Below are 20,025 nucleotides of genomic sequence, written 5' to 3' on the forward strand. Positions count from 1 at the left end.
TAATTGATGAATTTCATTAAGAAGACCCCACTCCACAATGCAGTTCTTTAGTGTGGTGCAGAAGCCTTGCTTTAAATAAATAATTAATCAAAGCTGCAACATTGTACTTTTATAGCATATATTTTACTATAAAATGCGTTTAAGGAGTCAAAAAGCGCAAAGACATAGCAACATGCATTTCGTTGTCAATTCTGAATTTTTTGGCAAAATAAATTATAAAGGACCATTAAAATGTAATTTACAATTTATGAATCTTATAAACAAGAAAAAGAAAAAAAAATGTGTGGCACCTTTTTATCATAATTACGTACTATATGTATTTGATCTGGTGCGTATCACAATTTTTTAACACAGGTACTATACTAACATAACAAGTATATTGAGCATATAATTCATAAATGCGATAATGCACGTTTAAATACACAATCATACATGTATCAAAGATGCACACAAATTCAAAATAATATTATTACGATTACTTTTATTGGCTTCGCTCAGTCGAACATACATGTTAACCATGTGCTTTCTAGTACAAAAATACACCCCCCCCCTCAAAAAAAAATCCAAAGGAAAAATAAAAAGAAAAAAAGAAAAAAAATGTCAAAAAAGACAAACAAACACATTGTCAAATAATTCTATTAGATATACCTGTAGCTAGCACTTTCTCGAACACACACAAATTGAATGCAACTTCATGTACATTCATGTAGATCTACCGTTGAATGATAAATATTTCGTTCTTTTTGCTTCAGTGTTACGTGAAAAATGGTTTTATATTTTCGAACTTTTACTACAGAATAATCCCCTCGCTGCATTATGTTATCTTTATTCTTTTTCTTCCACATTTTCTATGTATTGTAGTCTTTATAAAGTAGACCTGTAAAAGAGGCAACTTATCAATATTCTTAATTTGGTAACCAGATTCTATGTATAGATGACACAATCCGCAACAATTTAAAAAATATAATAAATTCTATTTTCAGATCATGCAAGAACGACGTTTATTCAGTTTTTCAGTATTTAAAATAAACTATCTAAAACAAATTCACAACAAATGACAAAGTTGATAGCTTCCGTTTTGTTCTTTAAAAACCTAAAAATAAACACACGAAGGAGCATTTTACAGACCAATATATACAATGTACTGACCTGCTATACACCCTGTTAGGAAACACGCAACGTTTCCAGCCACCATGGCTCTCACGACAATCTGCGCCAAATCCCCCCGCCGTGAGGGGACCAGTGCCGACATCCCACCCAGAAATATCCCCATGGATCCAATGTTGGAAAAACCGCATAATGCATAGGTGGCTATCACCTCAGATTTGCCCTACAGTGTAAAATACACTATATCGATAAAATAACGATCATCCAGTCATGCCTGACATATAATGATAATTAATTGATTTTTTCCCCCAGATATACATGTTACAATCCCGAACAACTTAATTTTAGTTTAGAAAAGTTAATAATCATAAATATTAAAAGTGTAGTTGCCACTGCAGATGTAATTTAAACCTGTATGCTAAGAAAGTTCAAAACAAAACAAAATGAATAAAAAAAAACTTTTAAAAAATCAAAAATGAGAGAAATTAACAAGCACACACTTTTATTTAGAGACCTAAATAAGAGTGCTGAAAATTGTCAAGAAAATGCATTTGCGACCGTTTATAAAACTAGAGGTACTGTGAGCAAGCTCACAATTGATACCCTCCGCTAAGATAAAAATCGTAATGCGTGTATTTTTCCAATTATAGAATATATTGGATGAATCTATTTCACCGTCCATTTTCTATGAATAACAACTGCTCTATTTTTTAAAACTGTTGGCCATGAGCAATATTTGTGTGATGTAAGAACATTCAATGCTTCTCCATAAGAAAGATATGGACCAGACACAAATTTTGCACTTTTTCTGCCAGTGACCTTGACCTTGCCCAAATGACCTTGGGTCAAGATCATGACACACCCTTAGGTCATATGCAATCTTTGTGTGAAGTAAGAACTTCCAATAATTCTCCATAAGAAAGATATGGACCGGACACGAATTCTGTATTTTTTCTGCCAGTGACCTTGACCTTGCCCGAATGACCTTGGGTCAAGATCATGAAACACCCTTAGGTCATATGCAATCTTTGTGTCAAGTAAGAACTTCCAATAATTCTCCACAAGAAAGATATGGACTGGACACGAATTCTGTATTTTTTCTGCCAGTGACCTTGACCTTGCCCGAATGACCTTGAGTTAAGGTCATGACACACCCTTAGGTCATAGGCAATCTTTGTGTGAAGTAAGAACCTCCAATGTTTCTCCATAAGAAAGATATGAACCGGACACGATTGCACAGACAGACGGACGGACGGACAAGGTGATTCCAATATACCCCCCAAACTTCGTTTGCGGGGGGTATAATTAGCAAATTCATGAAAGGGAAGCAACTCTAATTATTTTACCGACATGATTCCTTTCTTCAGCGTTTGATTGACATATGGCAGCACTATATCATCTCCCTGATAGTACCAGTCCGCCGACGAGTTCCACTGAGCGGTATAGTCCGTGAAATTCTTTTTATTGGCGATGAGAACGGAAAGTTCCTTGTAGGCCAGAAACTCGTTGGTAAATGTCTTGATGCCAACTAGCTCGGCCACTTTACGACAGTCAGAAACATCCGTACCCATGAAGTATGCGATCGGGTAAAACACATAAGAACAAATAAGCTGCCAACGAAACAAATTGTACACATGAAATATGTTATCAAATAGAACACATAAAACATATCTTCTACCAACAAACAAATCGTACACATTGTGAGATGTTTTAAACATTACCTTCATTGTATACTAGTAATTCATGCAGTTTTTTTTATATAGTTTTAAGGCTAAATGTGCTATTTTTTTCTTGATATAATCTCGCCGTAATGCAACGATGTAACTCACAGCAAGACACATGTTGTGCATGTGTTTCTAACATCTTTGAATTAAAATATACACCAATTTTAATTTTATTTTAACAAAAATATGTTAATTATAACTTTTTAGCCTCTTTCACAAGCAACACTTTTTAAAAACAATACTAAATTGAAAACCTGGAACGAGAGTCCATCCACTCCGACACGGTCACCGAACCAGTCCAAGGTCATGTTGACGAATTCAAGGACACAGAGGAAGGCCATGACATTCACCGCAATGGCGGCCACGACTTTGACAGAGTTACTTGCTCCTGACGAAATGGCTTCAATGACATTTCTGTCTTTCCTGTAACAAGATAACTTAAAGTCTTAAATATGTCTGAGCAGTGACCAATCGATGCTCGACGTTAAAAGAATTGTATGCAAAGTGCATGACTGTGAAACTTTTTAGTTATTTTATTTGAAGGAAAATTGGGCCATCTTTTAAAAACAATTTTAACATTGTATTTTTGGGTACCTAAAAGTGAGAAAAATGATATGTAATATCAATAAGTCTCATACGATTTGCCCATTTTGTCAAAATCCTGTTTTCTGGTCCGTTCGGTCTCTGGGTAGGCGAGTTTGGAGATGGCGAGAGCCGCAGGGGCAGACATAACGGAGGCGGTGATTAGGTGGTTAGCGGGCACCTACAAAAAATACAAATTGCAATGATTGAGGTGAAGAACAAGCGTTTGTCATTTGCAAAAATGTATATACACTATTTATCAAACAAGAATAAAAAAACAACAACACTAACAACAACATGAAAAGAGAGAGAGAGAGAGAGAGAGAGAGAGAGAGAGAGAGAGAGAGGAGATGAGGATATTTGATGATACATGTAATTAATGATGATGAAGATAATGATGAAATGTATGTACCCCGAAGTTGATATAGGCTCCAAGCACGGACCCAGCTATTGTAGCAAACCCCCCTGTCATAACGGCATGAAGTTCTGACTTTGTCATGTCCTTCAGAAATGGTTGAATCATCAATGGAGCCTCGGTCTTAAATTAAAAAAGAAATATTTACAAAATGGAAATGAAAGTGCAGTTATCGTTTGCAAGAGTTATGATTATCAACGCAAAAATATGTATTACAGACAAAATATCTAAATAAATATGTATAAGAACTCACCATGCCTACAAATATGTTTCCTGCTGCGTTCAGTGATTCGGCGGGAGAAGTTCCTAAACAGAAGGAAAGGAACATGCCCATTTTTTTGACGATCACTTGCATCACCCCGAGGTAGTATAAGACTGACGTCACGGTGTAAAAATATACCACCACTGGAAGCACCTGTCACGAAAAGAGAGAGAAGGAATGAGAGAGAGAGATAGGGAGAGAGAGAGATGAGATGAGATATAGTATGTTTAAACCAAGAGAATAAGATGACGTGAGTATGAAATTCAAAAAGTGAAAGAGGAAAAGAATGCGAGAGAAATGAAGAATATATATGGTAAATTTTCGGGAACTTTCTTTTAATGCCATAATTTGCTGATGAAATGAACTTACTCTGAAAGCAAAGAGTGAGTACGTGGTAACCAGAATATCACCAAAGAGGAACGTAGCACCGGCATTTGAGTAGTTGAGAAACTCTGTCACTCGATCCCCTAACCATTGAAATGCCTGGTAACCCCACGACGTCCTCAGGATAACCAAAGCAAAGATGTACTGCAATGCAAAACCCCAGAACACTGGCCGCCACTTCACCTTTGAACATTAAGAAAAGTATCGATATCGGTTCACTTGGTGCATTTAAGGAGGCTTAGTGATAAAAAAATACCAATAAGATACTGTATACGGGTTTATTTATGCCTCGTGTAATTTTCGCCCTTCTACATATGCAATTGGTTTTGCACCGTCTTGAATTCGCCAGGACACAGTTATTTGAGACACTGGGAATTCGCCCAGTCTTAAATTTGCCCCTGACAACAAGGGCAAAAAGAGCGAATATAAAACGGAGGCGAATATTATATATATCTTTTTTTCTTTCAGGTATGACTTTTTTAAGCTATAACATGTAATCAAGTTAAGAAATTTTAAAATTCGTTATATTTAAACTTTTAGATTTTAAGTATTTCTTTGTGAATGCAAAATGCATTGAAATACATCATAAAGATACTGTGAAAAGTGATCCAAATAAATACCTTTGCAGGGTTCTTTGAGAATACGTAAAAGATGATAATATACAGTGCCAGACCGGCAACAGAGATGGCATTTTGTGGGTAGTCCAAGAGAACGTCATAGATGATGTATGCAGCGAGGGCAATAAACACTGCCAGCATAAGGAACCTAAGTAAATTTAAACTGTTATATTCAACTCAAAATGTCTACAATGTAAGAACTTATATTTTGCATGAGTTGTTCGTCTTCCCTGCAACACAACGGTATATACAGATTACAAACAAACCATATTTATAAAAACTTTTGGTAGTTATGAGCAAAAGTGTGAATTTATTTCATAAATTGCAAAGGCAGTATCGATCGACCAAAATTTGATTAATACTGTAACATATAACTGCTAACATTGTTAAATATCAAATTAAATTTGAAAAATTTACAAACCTTCCTGTGTGTCGCTTTATCTTTTTTATTTTCTTTTCTTTGGACAACGACCTTTGTTCCGAGCTAAATTTAAATTTGAAGCCAGACAATCGGTTGAAGGTGTAAAGCAATAGAATTAAAACTCCCAAAATGGTACACACTAATAGACGGATGGAACCCTCATCCCCAAACCTGTAGTACATAGCATAGCCAAAATATGCGAAATACAGAAGTAAAAGCACAAGTTTGAATAACAGTTTGATTTTTGATCCATGTTTGCTGAGAGTACCCACGACTCCGGTTTGGATTTTATTTGCGACTCGAGCACATCCGGTGTAAACTTCATCATCCGAATTTTCTTCTATTTCAAATTTGATGCTATTATGTTGTACGGAATCGGGGTGGTCTGATAATCCATTCTAAAACCATGAAAAAAAAACACATTTAAAAATAATTTTATATCAATGATATGTTATGTCTAAATCTTAAAGTAATGACATTAGAAAGACTACCTGCAATATAACCTTCTAAAACAGGATCTTTTGGAGATGTCAATAAATCATTGCATAATTGAACCCACAAAACCAGGATCTACATTTTTTTTCTTACGCGTGTACCTAACATTAGCATAGGAACTCTTTAAAATAAATAATACAGGCAGTAGGGAAACTTGTTTGAAGGTTCAAAGTTAGATGAATTCCTTTTTAGGTCACCTGAGTCACTGGTCTTTGTTCGCCGTCGTGCGACGTTTGACGTCCGTTAACAATTTTACATTATTTTCTAACTTCTTGAAAACTAAAATACCATTTGCTGATTGGTTTGAATCATCTATGGGATATGAGAAATCGAATTTGCGAAATTAATTACTGTTCCATCCCTGGAACCTCATCGGCTAAAAGTTACCAAATATGAAAAACGCACCTACTTCTCTTCTCCCACATAGATAAAGTTAAATGCATGGCAGTGGTATTCATAAAACCTTCTACCTAAATTGTGAAATTTATAGCCTCTGGATGATGGGTTCAGGACTTCGGGGCGGGGCCAATAGGGTCATATAATGAGAATGTATTAAATGTTAGAATGCCTTTTTTCTATGAGTGAATGCATGATTATCGTAATGACGTCCATAATGAAGCCCTCTACCATAAGTGTAAAATTCATGGGCCCTAGGTCAGGGGGTCAGGACGTTTGCTGTGGCCAATATGGTCATACAATGTATAGTGAAAATGTACATGCATATAGTCTTAGAAACCGTGTAGCTTTGAATAGATGTTTGCAAACATCAAAATGATTAAAACCTTGGGACACAGTCAGAGAGGTATCGGATTTGGGATAAGACTCCAAAGTAAAGCTTAAGATGTAAACATAATAAGACTCCGTGACAGGTCCATCTGGAACTATGTTCCCCCATGTGACCGTTAAAGCCTGTGGGCCTCTTGTTAGAGATCACATGCAACGCAGTACGCACCTCTGTAGATCTGTATCCTAAGTTTGTCACTCCTTGGTTTGCGGGTTTCATTTCTATAGAAGTCACTTCACTGTCCATCGTCGGCGGTCTCTATGGCAAATGTAAAAAAAAAAAGGTGCAAGATGACTTTAAATTGCCGAAATGCAAAATTGCTACATGTATTTGCGTACATGTACATGTATGTATTAATTGAAACTGCAATTTTCAGACATATAGTTTCTTACGAAGATAGGATTTATCTTTTTACTGTGACAGTAACGTTCCCTACGATTCAATAATTTTTCGACTCTCGCGAAAATTAGACACCACGAATTAAATCAATCTAAAAGCCTATATTTGGTCGTTCAAATGCTGTCATTGGCTGCAGTTTGGGTCATTTAATCTTTGGTTGTATACCTTTGCATCTAAAACAACTGTCACATCAAACAGGATATTTATGTAATGCTGTTTCTACTTTTAGAGTGGTAATGATACTTGTAAAATTCAATTTTGATACCGATTTGATTTATTAGAAAAAGATAAAAAGACAATGACCTAAATCGCATTTAAGTGTCTTTCAAGAACATATGCACCTTTAAAGCTTTGAATTTAGAAAATCTAAGGAAATCATAAGATTTATTTGACCTAATCTAAATCAGGATAAATTACCCTTGAATATATATAAAATGTCTTGGTGCGTGGTGTGCACCCTCCTTTTTTTCGCCATTTATTGTCTAGCCTATTCTGCCTGAAATCTAAGACTGTCAATTGAAAGAAAACATATTTTATGTGTTCTAAGAGGGTCTAGATCTTTTAGTGCAATTTGGCACAGAATCCGGATGTTTGTACAGAAGGCCTTGTTAAGATATAATTTGCTATTGAGAGTGGTTAAACAAAGTCGTTGCAGCGATTTATCTTTGGACAATGATAACGATATCAAATTTTAAACAAAACTAGTCTTGGAATGTGTACATAAAATATTTCACTACGATATGGACAAAATTGATGATTTAAGGACATTACGGAATATGCACTGTAAAAAAAATTATTATTTAGCGCCGTTTTAAACGCATGTGTTTTATCTCAAGACACTTTATGTTAAAAAGGTACGCAGAAATCAAACAAGGTTTAATTATAAAATGTAAAGGTATTAAAAACTAAAATGTTGAAATGTTTCTATTACAATTTTGTGTTTATACCTAAAAACAATTCTCATAGTATTAGCAAATCATAATACTTAATATTCATATAATTGAATGCACACATACGTTCACCTTTCTGATATAAATAGAAATCACCAACGTCTAAAATATCTTTCTTATGTACAAGTATATCAAATAGAGTTATCATTGTAACTACTTAAAAGGTTAAAAAAAATTATAGAGATATTTATAAAAATACTGTTACAGCAAACACATTTTAATCTTTAAGGTAGTAAATGTTATGTATCGGAGGGGCTTCTACTTTGATTTTATATATATATATATATATATATATATATATATATATATACATGTATATATATATATATATATATATATATATATATATATATATATATATATATATATATATATATATATATATATATATATATAAATTATAACAAATAACAAAATGAAAGGAACATAATCAATTTTTTGAAAAGCTCGTTTTTTTTTCACCTACAATACCATTAATGTCGCATTGACAGCCATATGAAATGTTGAGCCGCAAAAAAAAAGGAAGCCACAACCAAACATAGTACTCTTCTAAACTTCCCTTACAGCTTTCTCGCTGATAATTGAGGGCTGGAGACACAATTTGTTCGGGAGGGGGTGTTTTGGAACAGCCACATGTAGCTGTTGAAAATCAAACATCTCTGTTTGTTTATTTTAAATACAAAGTTTATATGTTATAACACATGATCAACTCGAGATTGGTATACTTATGCTCAAGATCTGGTATTTTATTGATGACGTTCGTTGTTTATTTGAGAATAAGGTCCGCGGCATCTCGTTGATGTCAGCAATAACTGTAGTAGCAGGCACGTACGTAGCATCGTTTTTGAAAGGGTGGGGGCAGACTCATCCCAAGAGATCCTGGATCTCTTAAAAAAGACTCCTCTCCAAATCGTATTCAATATTCTTTTAAAGAAATTTTTTCGATATCATTAAAGAAATTGAATACAATTAACAAAATACAGATAAAAATATTTAGATTTTTAAGGAAAATTTATTTTTCAAACGATTTTGCCGTTGTAGGTGAGCGTTGCCATTGTGCTTTTATAACGTTACAGTATGATCAAATGAAGCTTTGTAGGAGTGCGTTATAAGATATAACATAAAAGAAAAAGTAAAAATTGCATGCGGTTGAAAATCTACACACAGAGTAATGCTATCCTCAGAGGTTTTTTTCTTACATTTTTAATGAATCCATTTTACCAATCTATATTTGTAATACTTCCAATATATAGCCTAATACGACGCATTTTAATATTTTGAGATGGTCTCCACTAAAAACAGACGGTAGAATTTAGTACTTTTAATATATAAGGTAGAAAATGATATTACTTATCACATATTACAATTTGAGAGTATTTTTTTTTAATCTGAATTAAAAATAATAATTTCCTATGCATTCCTATTGCAAAAGTACCTGTATTTTGAGATGGCACCTAAAAAGAATCAGAAGTTCGATTTCCTTAACTTTGTAAATTAACTAGGATTGGTGTAAATTACATATGGTTAAAATGTTTTTCTATTGTATTTTTCTACACCCCCCCCCCCTAATCGGCCTCCTTAAATCACATATACCTTAAACCAATAAAGCTATAAAATGTAAAAAAAAAATAACCAAAACCCGTGACAACTTATAATAAAATCATCAAGAAATAGGTTAGCTTATCTTTGATGGGCGAGGCAATTAAATAAATGTAACGTACCAATTTTACATATCGAAATATTATTAGTCAAACACATATTTTGAAATTCCTTTAATATTAACGAAAATCCTATTAAAATATGTTTTATGAAACCTATATATATATATATATATATATATATATATATATATATATATATATATATATATATATATATATATATATATATATATATATATATATAAACAGATTAGTGGAGATTGTCTTATCAGCAGGGTATATTTACTTAGCTGTATCTAATTTTTGACATCCTTGGATAACCTAGATCACCCGGATGAAATATATTTTTACAGGTCAAAAATTTGATATCTTAGATATTGTAAAAGAAATGTGATAAAATTCAACTTGGCTGAGAATTTTTTCGCATCTTATTCAAAATAAGATCCAGTCGTCTTCTACATACTAAATTAATTGTCCTTTTAATAATCTTATAGGTTTTTTTCACAACTTTATTGATGGATTTCATTAAGAACACCCCCCTCCCCCCCCCCCCCACACACACACACAAATATAAGTTCTTTAATGTGGCACCGAAGCCTTGCAGTAAAATGTTTGAATAAGTAATTAATCAAAGGTACAACATTGTAGTTTTATAGCGTATATTTAAAAAAAAAAATGGACTTAAGATGTCGAAAAGCACAAAGACAATAAAGCAAAATTCATTTCGTCGTCACAATTTTGAATTTTATGGCAAAAAAAATAAAAATAAAGGACCACTGAAATGTACTTTTAAATTTATGGATCTTATAAACAAGAGAAAGGAAAAATATATGGCACTTTATTTCATAATTACTATTTGTATTATATGATCTGGTGCGTATCACAATTCTTTAACACAGGTACAATATACAATTCTAACATACGTACATTGAGCATATACATGTATTTAATAAATGCAATGTTTAAATACACAATCATATCAAGGATGCACACAAACTCATAATTAAGATTTCTTTAATTAGCTTCTCTCAGTCAACATATATGTAATCCATGTGCTTTCTAGTACAACAACCCCCCCCCCAAAAAAAATTAAAAATAAAAAAAAAATCAAAGCAAAAAAAGAAAAAAAGACAAGAAAAAAATGTAAAAAACCCAAAACAAACACGAATAATTCTATAAGATATGCCTGTAGTTAGCACTTTCTCGAATGCATGTACATACAATGCAACTTGTAGTTTTACCGTTGAATGATCAATATTTCGTTCTTATTGCTTCAGTGTTGATGGTTAAATATTTTGTAACTTTTTCTACAGAATAACCCCCTTGCTGTATCATGTTATCGTTCTTCGCATTCTTCCACGTTTCTATGTGTTGGTGTCTTTATAAAGTAGATCTGTAAAAGAGTCAGTTTATCAATAATTCGGTACTTTGTTTACTTTATGTATAGATGGCGCGATCCGCAGCCAAATTAAATATACCATAAAGCCAATTTTCAGATCATGTAATGACGATTTTTTAATTATTCTGTTTACCTGCATTTTAATACACTGTATTACCACTTCACAACAAATGATTACTTTCGTTTTGTTCTTTAAAAACTTTTTAATACACACATAAAGAAACATTATACAGACCCAGATATACAATGTACATAAGGCAATCCTTATCAACTTAATTTTAGTTTAAAGAAGTCAATATTCATAAATATTAAAAGCGTACTTGTCATTGCATATGATATTAAACCTGTATGCTAAGAAAGTTTTTAAACAAAACAAAATATTAAAAAAGAATTAAAAAATAAAACATTAGAGAAGTTCACAAGCACACACTTTTATTTAGAGACCTAAACAAGAATGCTGAAAATCGTCAAGAAAATACATTTGCGACCATTTATAAAATTAGCAAATTCATAAAAGGGAGGCAACTCTAATTATTTTACCGAAATGATTTCTTTCTTCAGCGTTTGATTGACATACCGGTATTGCAGCACTATATCATCTCCCTGATAGTACCAGTTCGCCGACGAGTTCCACTGAGCGGTGTAGTCCATGAAGTTCTTTTTATTGGCGATGAGAACGGACAGTTCTTTGTAAGCCAGAAACTCGTTGGTGAATGTCTTGATGCCAACTAGCTCGGCTATTTCACTACAGTCAGAAACGTCCGTCCCCATGAAGTATGCAATCGAATAAAGCACATAGGAACATATCAGCTGCCAATGAAACAAATTGTATACACCTTGAGATCTTTTGTTACATAAAACTACATGTATCATAAAGAAACATTTAGGAATAATTAAATAAAATTGCATACATATACACATAATCTTTAGGTTAAATGTGCTTTTGGTTTGTTTATATATTTCGGCATTTTAAGGTTAATCTAAACCAACGCATGAGTTTTTTTCCTCTCCATTTAACATCTATTTCTATCTTTAGATTCAAATACTTGGTATCATTTTATTTCTACACATTAAATTTTATAATAATATTCCATAAAAAACTAACAGTTTCTTTTATTAAAAATATTAAAACCTGAAACGAGAGCCCATCAATTCCGACACGATCTCCAAACCAGTCCAAGGTCATGTTGACGAGTTCAAGGACACAGAGGAAGGCCATGACATTCACTGCAATGGCGGCCACGACTTTGACAGAGTTACTTGCTCCTGACGAAATGGCTTCAATTACATTTCTGTCTTTCCTGTAAAAATATAAGATTTAAATGTCTCTGAGAAATGACCAATCAATATTAACGTTAAAAGAATTTCTTGCAGAGTGCATGTGAAAGGTTTTTTTATTATGATTCTTAAAAATAAATTGGTACACTTATCTTTTATGAATTTCGCGCAGAAGATATCACTTCAAAAATTGTTGTAGGTGCATGAAATGTTTTGGAAACATTATAAATTTTATTTCTCCTATTTACACGCTAAATAGTGATTTACTTCTTGTTGTATGAACATTGTATTTTTTGGTACCTTAAAGGGAAGTGAGAAGAACGATACGTAATATCAACTAGTAGGCTAATTGTTCTCGAACAATTAGAGGTCTTTCAACCTTAATGTTTTTAATGAATTGCTAGATTGCTCAATAAGGTATTCAAAAATTTATTATACCTATTATACATGTTGTACTATAAAATGGGAATACCACTAAGCCATAAAATGATAAATGATTTTTAAAGATATTTTTTTTTAATTTTCAAGCCATTTTTTAAGAATTCCACGTTGTATATATCGTTAACATTTATTGAATTACTTTTCTGAATTTTTTTTCACTATGAACAAAACTGAGCCAAGGTAATATTCTTTACACAGTCATATAAACAGTAAACCTAACAATAGAAGAGAGTGTTCTACAGGCTAGCTGTCTTTGTACAAAATGAATGGGTTGACTGTAAAAACACGTTCCACTTGAGTAACCACAGGACTTGATGTGATACCTTGCTGACCCAAGTGAATACCTTATTGCGCAATCCAGCAAGCTATTGAAATCATTACTATAATTCTGTATATCAAATTATATGAAAATTCATTAATTAATCGACTTCCAAATGACATAACCTTTGACCTTTATGTCATTTTGTTCGGCCAAGGTAGACGCTTCTATTCCAAGTGGTCAGAACTCTCTATAATAGATAGTAAAAAAGTTGGAAGTGATTATATTAAAGTTTCAATACTTTCAGGGGCAATAACTGCTAGAAGGGGGCCTTAGATCTTTCGGTATGTTTGGACTGAAGAACCCTCTAAGTGTACTGAAGACAATGGTAAAAGTTCCATATCTGTATCTCTTATGGTTTCAGAGGAGTAGCGATAACAAGCATTTTGTACAATAGGGGCTACAACCCTGTAATTATTCAAAGGTATGAGCCAAGGGGCTATATTTTAAAATGTCTTAAGATGTACTACTACAGCCATAAAAAAGGTTTTCTCTACCACCCTATACAAAAGAGATATAAAAACTCATTAATTTACAGCTTTTCAAATGACCTTGACCTTTGACCTTTATGTCATTTTGTTTGGCCAAGGTATCCGCTTCCATCCCAAGTGGTCCGAAGTCTCTATGATAAATAATAAAAAAGTTGGAAGTGATTTTACGGAAATTTAAATACTTTCAGGGGCAATAACTACTACAAGGGGGCCTCAGATCCTTTTGTTATGATAGAATGAAGAATCCTTTAAGTGTAATGAAGACATTGGTAAAAATTTCATATCTCTATCTCTTATGGTTTCAGAGGAGTAGCGATAACAACCATTTCCTTCTCAAAGGGCAATAACTCTGTAAGTTCTGGGAGTTCTTTGACACAGGGCCAATTGGTACCATAACTTTTAATGAGCAATTACATAAAGTTTAAATTGTTTGGATAACTCTAATAACAAAAGAGGCACCCCGAGCTAAATAGACTTCCCTTTTTTTAATTATGAAAACACTTTCAAACTTGGTCGCACATTGCTACCCCCATAAGTTCTTTTTCTAAAAAGGATTAATTTGTATTAGGTATTTATTGGCTGAAATAGCACAACTTGGTATTCAAATTAATAATAAACAAAAGTGAAATCAAAACACATTGTATATCGCTGCAATTAAAATCAGAGAAGAGATATATATGATGCTGCCAAAATGATATGGTCAAACTCTACTCTAAATATAATTGTCTGAAAACCAGAGCTCGCTTGTATTGCTACTAAAACCGCTCTCTAAATACATATGAAATTTCAAATAATGAAAGGGGACGTTAAAATCAAGGGAGTACATGTCAAAATATTTTATAACGCCGTATACATACCATATAAAAAAAGTTTCAATTTATCCCCGCAAACTCTCGGTTGTTGTAAAGATTATAAACAAAATGGCAATCAGTTTTAAGATATTTTTTTTCATTCAGTTTTTAATGGAGTCTATACTCTATATTGTTTTAAAAAAATATGTTTTGTACAGCGTCAAAATGAAGTGTGTGTAACCAAAGGTAGTATTAAGATATGTAGTGCGCCACCATTAAAGAGTCTCATTTTCTAACATGTTATAAATTATTTTTACCTACATGCCCCTGCGCGTTAAATGTGTGTACAGGGAAGAAAATACCCATTAGATTAGACCCACTCCAACAGAGTTCAGGTATGATTAGAATATAACCACACATGCATGCACAAAAACATTTTCACAGTTTTCAAGAAATAATATCAATTTTTAATTTTTTCAAGCATGCAATATGATGTGTACTATTCTATTTTCTTCCAGATATAAATATAAAACAATGTATTGCCAACCCTTACACTAGAAAAATCAATGCATTTAGAAATTAATTTCTTATTGACCTATTAAGAATACTAAAAAGGCATGAATCATTCAAATAGAGTTGCCCTTCTTTGATAAAAGACCATGTGCTTGGTTGATAAAACGATGTTTTTTTTTCGGGGGGGGGGGGGGGGGGCAAATATTTGAGGAAATTCTATAGGACGCTTTTCTCAAATTACGGAGTTTTATTTTAATTCACACTATAACAAATCGTGTTTTTATTACGTGTACGTATAGCTTTCAATAGTCATATTGTTAGTTCCAAAATGTTCCAAGTAATAAAACTGTTATTGAAAATGAATTAAATTGCTTTTACTTTTTCATTTTAAATCAACATTTCAATGCAACAATATATTTGAAAACTATATATTTCAGCGGAAATACCCCCATCAACCTGTCAAATTCAATAAAAAGCAAGAAAAGTTCAGTATATTTCGAGGCAATAAAATCAAAGAATAGAGCAATATATTGCATGTGATCATACAAATCTGATCAAACTTTATTTCCGAGAAAAAAACAAATTCACTATTTTTAATGATTTCTTAATTGATTGATTTTGCAATCCAGCAAAACAACTTGTCTGGGTATAAATGTACGCATTCATTGAACTTTTCAAAGGTGTTTTCATATAGAAGTATGCATTGTTTCGATATTCCAATGTCAACATTAATTCAAGTAAATGTAGCTATGATTAATACATACAATCATACATGTAGTTCATAAACAAATGTGGAAATTGAAATATTATGAGAAAAAATGTTCACATTTTTTAAATGTAGAGTTGCACGTACAAGGAACATAATAATGTTCGATTTGAATTTATTTATTTATAATCATTCATTCAAATTGGCGATTTTAAATGTATCGATCGGCAGCGAGTCCTACTTTAAAATACAGATAAGTTGTTCAAAAGTTATTTCGTTATTCAAAGATCAACTGAGGCAGAAGTAGTTTAATCTTTAATCTATTTTAGAACCATGCATATGTAAAATGAAAATAATTTGATGTTGATGTATTAAGAGACAAACTCACTTAGAGAAAAATCACAACCGGAAGCGCATTATCTTGCACGACATTTACGAAAATGAAGTCATGAAATTGTTTTGTCATCCTCTTGGGTGGGTGGTTATCTCTTAGGGACCAGCGGAGAGCCTCGATAATTTGTAAATATAAACCTGTAAGGGTCATGCCATCAGGAAACAAGGAATGTCGCTAACACGTAACCTATGTCCCATTATCAAGTTATTTGAAGACTAATTAGACGGGTAACATATAATTATCGACAGGTAACTCATGTATCCAATATCATTCATTTTTATGCGGCTGTGTGTCTTATTCTGTGTTTTGGAATCAACATGAAGACTTACAAACTGACGTATTTTTACAATCGAGGAAGAGCGGAGATTTCACGTCTGCTGTTTGCCGCCGCTGGCGTACAGTACGCAGACGACAGAATCAAACGCGAAGATTGGCCAGCGCTTAAACCAAGTAAGTTCTCACATACATGTAATTAAAGACACCCGACGTTATTAAATACCTAACCTCATGTTTCTGTGCATAAAACCCCTTTTCAGTTACATTTTTTCATATTTCTTAAGGGGGTGGAGGGGAGGGATTCGTACAGATATTGTGCAGTTCAAACGCCCGCATATTAAATTATTCAGATGATGATTATTGTTCGTTTTGTCATTTAGTTTGAGAGAAAAATATTGTTCATATCATGAGAATACTATTTGTGAATAGAATTTATATAAAACATGAAATTTGTACACAAGTAGAATACTCATTGTTATATCCATATACTTTATACATTCATTATTTGTAATTACGTAGAAATGTTAACATTGAATTATGTTAATTATCATTTTTGTATTTATATCATATTTATTTATTATTTGTATTTTTGTATTTGTATCATTTTGTATATAACATTTTTTCTTTTGTTAAAAAAGAAGATCGAGCAAAACACATATATGTACGAAACCATGCACCATAAAAAAAATGACTAAAGTGTGCATGCTGAACTAAGTAATAAATTTAAAGCACAATTATCATGTCGCACACAACTACATGACTGTTCATATACCACTGATGACGTAAATGTGTATACATGTAAAACTTATTGATGACAAAAAAGGAAAAGAAATATTTGAAATAACATTTTTGTGATTCACTCCTACTTAAACACATGGACATGCCAATTTTATTTTTAAAATCTTCTAAAGTCTAAACAACCCACCTACATGTAAGAAGGATATACATGTGTCGATTACCCTTTCAGATTCTATTGTCTTGGTGCAGGTGCACTGCCCCCCCCCTTTTGTTAAAAAAAAATAACCCACTAAACCACTTGTTATTCTAAAATTATGAATCATTATAGCATTGAATGATTTATTTTTGACGTCGTCGTGTCAATAACTGCCGTCAGGTGAGCAGACAAATTGAATAACGCGCATTAGCGCGTTATGATAATTTGTCTGCTCACCTGACGGCAGTCATTGACACCACGACGTCAAAAATAAATCATTTAATGCTTATATTTACATTCCCTTACTGATGAAATCAATTATTTACTTAAATACATCGATATAAATTGCATATAACGGAGGGAGTAAATTAGTAACAGCAAGAACAGCTGATTTATAAAACCGGTTTTAACTGGTTATCTAATAGACTGTTGAGATGAGATCGACGAACATGAACATATAATCCATGAAAAATAACTCTTAAAATTTTGTTTTTAATAATGAAGTAAACTTTTTTGTTGAATAATTGTAAAACATGGTGTTTTAAAGTTGATGAATTATATTTTTTTTCACCAATAGCATAGAATTCACTGTTTGAGAACTACTTATGAAAATTACTTGTAAATTCATACGCAGTGAATAGGTGTTGCATTAAGAGGCATTTAAACATCACAGATTTTAATGAAAAAACAAAGTAGAATGTAAATATACGTATTTATATTCATCAACTTACATGTATATACAGGAACAACATTTTTTATTTTTTTAAATTTTAAATTCGAGAGAAAAAATATGACTTTTACCGACTGACATTCATTTTTACCGATTAATGATAAACGGAAAAAACGTGCGACCCGTTAAAATTTCCGTGAAGATCGTATAATTTATTAGAGCACAATTTATAGGAATGTATCAAAGCCGAACATTCATGTATATGTGGATATATAAAATGTACCTATGTTGTTTCATTTATTTTAAGAAACGCCTCAGGGGCAGCTACCCATTCTAACGATTGACGACACAGCCACTTTGCCCCAAAGTCTAGCGATAGCAAGGTTTCTGGCTCGAGAATTTGGTGAGAAAGAATTTTGAAAATTATGAAGTGAACGTATTTCAAAGTTTGTTATATACACGGTAAAGACGTTTTGTAGATCTGGAGTTCTTTTTTTTTCTTACGTCTGATCATACATTCATGTAAATAGTCTTGTTCGTAAGCGTGGAAAACAAACTCAATGTGCAGCAGGGTGGGGGCGGGGGAGTGGGGATGGGGTGGGGTTGTAAGGTTAATCGCGGTACATTGTATTAATTTTGTAACTAGTTTTAGAATGGTACAGCTCAGGTTAATTTTCCGAATTAAAAATCCATTTTCACCAGTCCTTAAAATTCTAATCTTTTGTGGGGGAGGTGGGGGGGGGGGTGGTATAAGGTTTTAAGAAGGGGTGTCAGGTTAACCGCGGTGCAGTGCAAAATTTAGACAAGTTTTAGAATGCTACTGCTCAGGTTAATTTTTCCTGGATTAAAAGACGTAGTTAAGTGAAATTCTAACCACCTTAACTGATGAGGGCTTCGCCCCCCCCCCCCCATTTTCCCCCCGATGTCGACAGCTATATTATTTCATTCTAGTGTATTAACATACCGGTAATTCAATATGGATAACATCTTTGTTTAGGTCTTAGTGGGAAAACTAATTTGGAGCAAGCGCAGTGCGATGTCATCGTCCAGACGACAGAAGACTTGCGAGCGGAATGGGTGAAGGTCTTCCGAGAACCGGATGGGACCAAAAAAGTAATTTACACCCCCTCCCCTCCCACACACACACAATGATAATTAAATAAACGATGTATATGTTTGAAATTAATTTCTTTGAAGATTTAGTTGTTTAATATTGCCAATTTCAAGCCTTAAGCCATACCAAAATTCTTGATATTTAAAGTTTTCATGTACTAAGTATCATACCATTAAAAGGTTTTCTTATGATTATTAAAAAATGGTGCTTATTCTGAAGGTGTGATCTCTGTTTATCTTTTTAAAGGCTGAGCTACAGAAGAAGTTGGTTGAAGAAATCGTCCCAAAGTTCTGGAAAATTTTCCAGGACACACTGAGTTCCAATTCTTCAGGATATATGATTGGAGACGGAGTATGGTTTTTTAAACATACGCTACATAAATTTATTTCCATAACATGCACAAATGTATGCAAATTTGATCTTAGTCTCATTTTTCACAATACATTAATTTAAGCTTGCCCCAGTATTAGGGCATGGCTTTGGTGTCATAAACCTGAGGTATCTGTACGTATCTACTTTTCTTAATTGTGTGATATGATACAGAGATCCATGAAAAAATCCAATTCTTGAAAACCTCGAACGTTAATATTACAATAACTGTACATGCATATTGTGTGATGCATATTGAATATATTTACGATTAATTGTGCATCCAATCAACATTTTTTAAAACAAAGAATATTGATAATTTATCAAATATTATCGAGTCTTGACCGGGGGGGGGGGTCAAGACTCGATAATATTTGATAAATTATCAATATTCTTTGTTTTAAAAAATGTAAGCCAAAAATTAACAAAGAGAGACATAACTCTAGCAAATATTTTGCTAACTATTTAAGGAAAAAAAACCAACAACGTTTCCATTCTTTTGCTACATGTATCACACATCATTTTTTTT

At 32.9% G+C, this 20,025-nt stretch overlaps 2 protein-coding genes across 2 annotated transcripts in view; one reads left to right on the plus strand and one right to left on the minus strand.

The window, feature by feature from the left end:
• Positions 1–101: 101 nt before the first annotated feature.
• Positions 102–20,025, minus strand: part of LOC105334329 (solute carrier family 28 member 3) — a 35,888-nt gene continuing 15,964 nt past the window's right edge. The window contains exons 2-12 of the mRNA XM_066082038.1: positions 6,960–7,049; positions 5,513–5,910; positions 5,095–5,239; positions 4,460–4,657; positions 4,082–4,243; positions 3,826–3,951; positions 3,470–3,594; positions 3,086–3,254; positions 2,454–2,717; positions 1,150–1,330; positions 102–877 (exon numbers count right to left, since the gene is read on the minus strand). Of these exons, the coding sequence (XP_065938110.1) occupies positions 849–877; positions 1,150–1,330; positions 2,454–2,717; positions 3,086–3,254; positions 3,470–3,594; positions 3,826–3,951; positions 4,082–4,243; positions 4,460–4,657; positions 5,095–5,239; positions 5,513–5,910; positions 6,960–7,037 (1,875 nt within the window). The 5' untranslated portion in view covers positions 7,038–7,049 and the 3' untranslated portion in view covers positions 102–848. The remainder of the gene's footprint in view (positions 878–1,149; positions 1,331–2,453; positions 2,718–3,085; positions 3,255–3,469; positions 3,595–3,825; positions 3,952–4,081; positions 4,244–4,459; positions 4,658–5,094; positions 5,240–5,512; positions 5,911–6,959; positions 7,050–20,025) is intronic.
• On the plus strand, positions 16,402–19,597 carry LOC136275050 (glutathione S-transferase 1-like). Its single transcript, XM_066083318.1, has 5 exons — positions 16,402–16,583; positions 18,321–18,416; positions 19,011–19,126; positions 19,374–19,483; positions 19,582–19,597. Exons 1-5 carry the CDS (start codon positions 16,451–16,453, stop codon positions 19,595–19,597), a joined length of 471 nt encoding a protein of 156 aa, XP_065939390.1. The 5' UTR covers positions 16,402–16,450.

Source organism: Magallana gigas, chromosome 4 (assembly GCF_963853765.1).
Source record: "Magallana gigas chromosome 4, xbMagGiga1.1, whole genome shotgun sequence".
Taxonomy (NCBI): domain Eukaryota; kingdom Metazoa; phylum Mollusca; class Bivalvia; order Ostreida; family Ostreidae; genus Magallana; species Magallana gigas.